Source organism: Manacus vitellinus, unplaced genomic scaffold, assembly GCF_001715985.3.
Source record: "Manacus vitellinus isolate BGI_N305 unplaced genomic scaffold, ASM171598v3 scaffold_49_pilon, whole genome shotgun sequence".
Classification (NCBI taxonomy): Eukaryota; Metazoa; Chordata; class Aves; order Passeriformes; family Pipridae; genus Manacus; species Manacus vitellinus.
Genome location: NW_021940603.1, coordinates 1536196 through 1539197, shown reverse-complemented (window position 1 = coordinate 1539197; position 3002 = coordinate 1536196). Strand labels below are relative to the sequence as shown.

At 47.4% G+C, this 3002-nt stretch overlaps 1 protein-coding gene across 1 annotated transcript in view; it reads right to left on the bottom strand.

The window, feature by feature from the left end:
* Positions 1-477, bottom strand: part of IGF2BP2 (insulin like growth factor 2 mRNA binding protein 2) — a 19430-nt gene extending 18953 nt beyond the window's left edge. Inside the window, exon 1 of the mRNA XM_029962648.1 lies at positions 472-477. Coding sequence (XP_029818508.1) covers positions 472-477 — 6 coding nt within the window. The remainder of the gene's footprint in view (positions 1-471) is intronic.
* Positions 478-3002: the final 2525 nt, after the last annotated feature.

The window sequence follows — 3002 nt, the reverse complement described above, 5'->3', positions numbered from 1 at the left end:
TAAAAGGCACCGAAAGTTAAAATATATATCCAGTTTAGGATACAGGACTAGGACTGAGAGCAGCCTCACTCTGAGCACCCCAAATTCAATTTTCTGCTCCCCACGTGCATTCCCAGACACGCGTGGAGAGGTTCCAGGGGCTTTTCCCGGCAAAGCAACTGGTGTGCACGGGAATTCCGCTCCCCTAATTAAACATCTCATTAAAGCAATTAATAATAAGGCAGGAAAAGATGGGATGTCCGTGTGGGCACCGAAAAAGGTTTGGATGTGCATCCTAATCTTTAACATCACCAGCATTTTGGGCTGGAAAACAAAGGGTTGGGTGGAAAATAAGCAAATAATCAATAAAGCAAAAACACTCTGAAACGAGAACCGAATTGCTGCTCAAGAGAGAATTATTTAAGGGTAATTCCTTTGGAAATAGGAGGAAATGCCATAAAATCACCCCCAGCAAAGCCCCTGGGGAGGCACCGGCATCGCTCCCCCTCCAGCAACTTTTAACCGGGGCAAAAGCACCCGAGTTTTATACATATTTCATAGATATATTTAATATTACAGTGATTTCCAGGCTCCCCCTCCCCCTCTTCACATCCCCCTCGTGCTTTCCTTTCCCATCTCTGAAAATTACGGCAGAAGCAGAAATTAAAAGGCACCTTTGCAACCAGAACCCCCCAAATCTCCCTGGTTTGGGGATAATAAATGGAGTTTTGCTACTTATCAAACTCCTCAGTTTTATCCGATCCTTGTCTAAAAGTCAGTGCTAGGGTGGCTGAGTTTTACTTCTCATTCCCCACAGAAAGCCCATTTTTTAAAAATATTCTTTCTTTATATCTTTATATAGTCTTTCTTTTCTATCTTTCTTTCCCATTAATAGGAATTTTAAAGATTTTAAAGGGATATAAAACTAATCTTTAAGGGGGAAGATGCTTCTTCTTCCCTCACCACCATGCTCTGGATACAAAATACTCTTGGAGTGGGATTGCCTCGAGCAAATAAAAGTATTCCCTGCTCCTGCTGAGTATCAAAATCAATTTTAAAAATAATTTAAAAATTTTAAATGTTGATTAAAAAAGAAAAATTACTTTTTCGTTAATTTTCCAAGTCACAATCCAACATAAACAAGGGGGGAAAAAAACAACTGTGAGGCTGCTGGATCCTTCCTAGAGGAGCCCAAATTATTGGGATGGCAGCAGAAGGGCTGGTTTTAAACTCGTGGGAAGGGAATTGATGGACTGGGCAGGATCCAGGCTCCTTCCCACCACTGTCACATTTAATTCCTGCCTTCGGAGAAACAGAAACAACCCCCCTGCCAGCACCTCCTGTCGAGGAATTCCCTTCCCTGCTTCCCCTGGGGAGATGTCCCAGGCTTTTCCAGCCTGTTCCTTATCCAACTGTATTTCCATGCATATAAATATATTGATAAAATAGATCTATATTACATTTTAATGGAAAAATCAAGCATTCCAGGTGAAGATGGGCGTGGAGGGAAGCACCTCCTCAGATCCCTGTGACGCAGGAAGGCCGAGGGATCAGAGCCAAGGGGGACTCAGGTTCCCTGACCCAAATAAACCCCAAATTCATTTAAATAACCAGGGGGGATTTTTACCATTTAACTCCCTGAAATCCCAGAATCTCTCCAAGACTCGACCACGACTATAAAAACTGGATTTAAACTGGAGGGGGGGGGGAATAAACACAACCACGTGAGGCCCCATTCCCTGCCAAAAATCACATTATAAAAAGAAAATCTATAATCTCCCCAGTCAAGGCACAGCCCCCCAAACTGGGTATATTAATATAAAGCAGAATAGATTTTTGGGGGGGCCAGGAATAAAAAGATATCACCTCAAATTAGATCTTGATAATAGGAGGAAACTTGGGAATAGAAAACTTGGAGCCAGCTGAAAACAGAGCGATGTAAAATAAACCTGTATTTATTTCTGGGCTGGTTAAATGGTTTTGTTTGTTTGCTTGTTTGTTTTTAATTTGAAAACTTAGAAGGAAGAGCAGGAGCCCCCGAGCTCCGACAGAGGATTTAAAGATGAATTCCTTGTTTACATCCCCTGCGTACATGGTAAAGGTCGAGCCCCGGCTCCGTACTATGGCCCCAAACTCCCAATTCCTGGCTCCATCCCTCTTCCAAAGTCACCAGCAGCCCAACCTGAGGCTGCAGCAGAGGTTTTAGCTCAGGAATATCACACCTGGGAATTTCCTGGGGGCTCGTTGGGGCGGTGTTTGGAAGGTGGAGAGCGTGTGATCCCTGCTGAAGACGAAATCCCACTCCGGCACACGTGATGCCGGGCACGAGCCGTTCCCCCCCCCCAAGCCTCAATTACACAACAGCATTTCCAACCCCCCCGTCATTCCCAAATTAATACCCCACCAGCAATCCCGGGCCAAATTCAGACCCCACCACCTCCCATCCCAGGCCAAACCCACGCCGAGAGGCGGCAAATTATCCGCCCGGACCAGCCCCTGGGGTGTTTTTTCCTTCCTTTTATCCCTACACATGACGGGAAGGAGGGGGGGGGGAGAATAAACCTCGGGATGAGGCTACGCAGCACAGTCCCGGGGTTTATTTTCCCTGGGAAACACATGTGCCCATCGCCCCGGCCTCGGGCACCTGATGGAAATAAGAGGGCGCGCTCCGACACGATGGATTAAATACGGGAATGCTTTGGGCTCGGAGGTTCTCCGGCTGGATAACGGGGGGACGAGGTGTTTGCAAAGGGGAATTTGATTAATTACCTACTAAAATAATACCCCTAAGGGCGCGGATGGCTCCGCTGCTGGGAAAACCTCCATCCGCGCCGCGAAAAGTGCGGGGGAAAGGAGCGTTTTTTTGGTGTTTTCCTGCTAAATAAGGGGCTGTTTTCCATGGGAGCGGTTGGGAGCGTGGGGTGGGGGACACCCGCGGGGGTTCCCGGCCGTGGGAACGCGGCCGTGGGCCGGGAGCTCCTTGGCCCCCTCCCCGCGCTGCGCTCCGGAGCGAAAGTAAAACC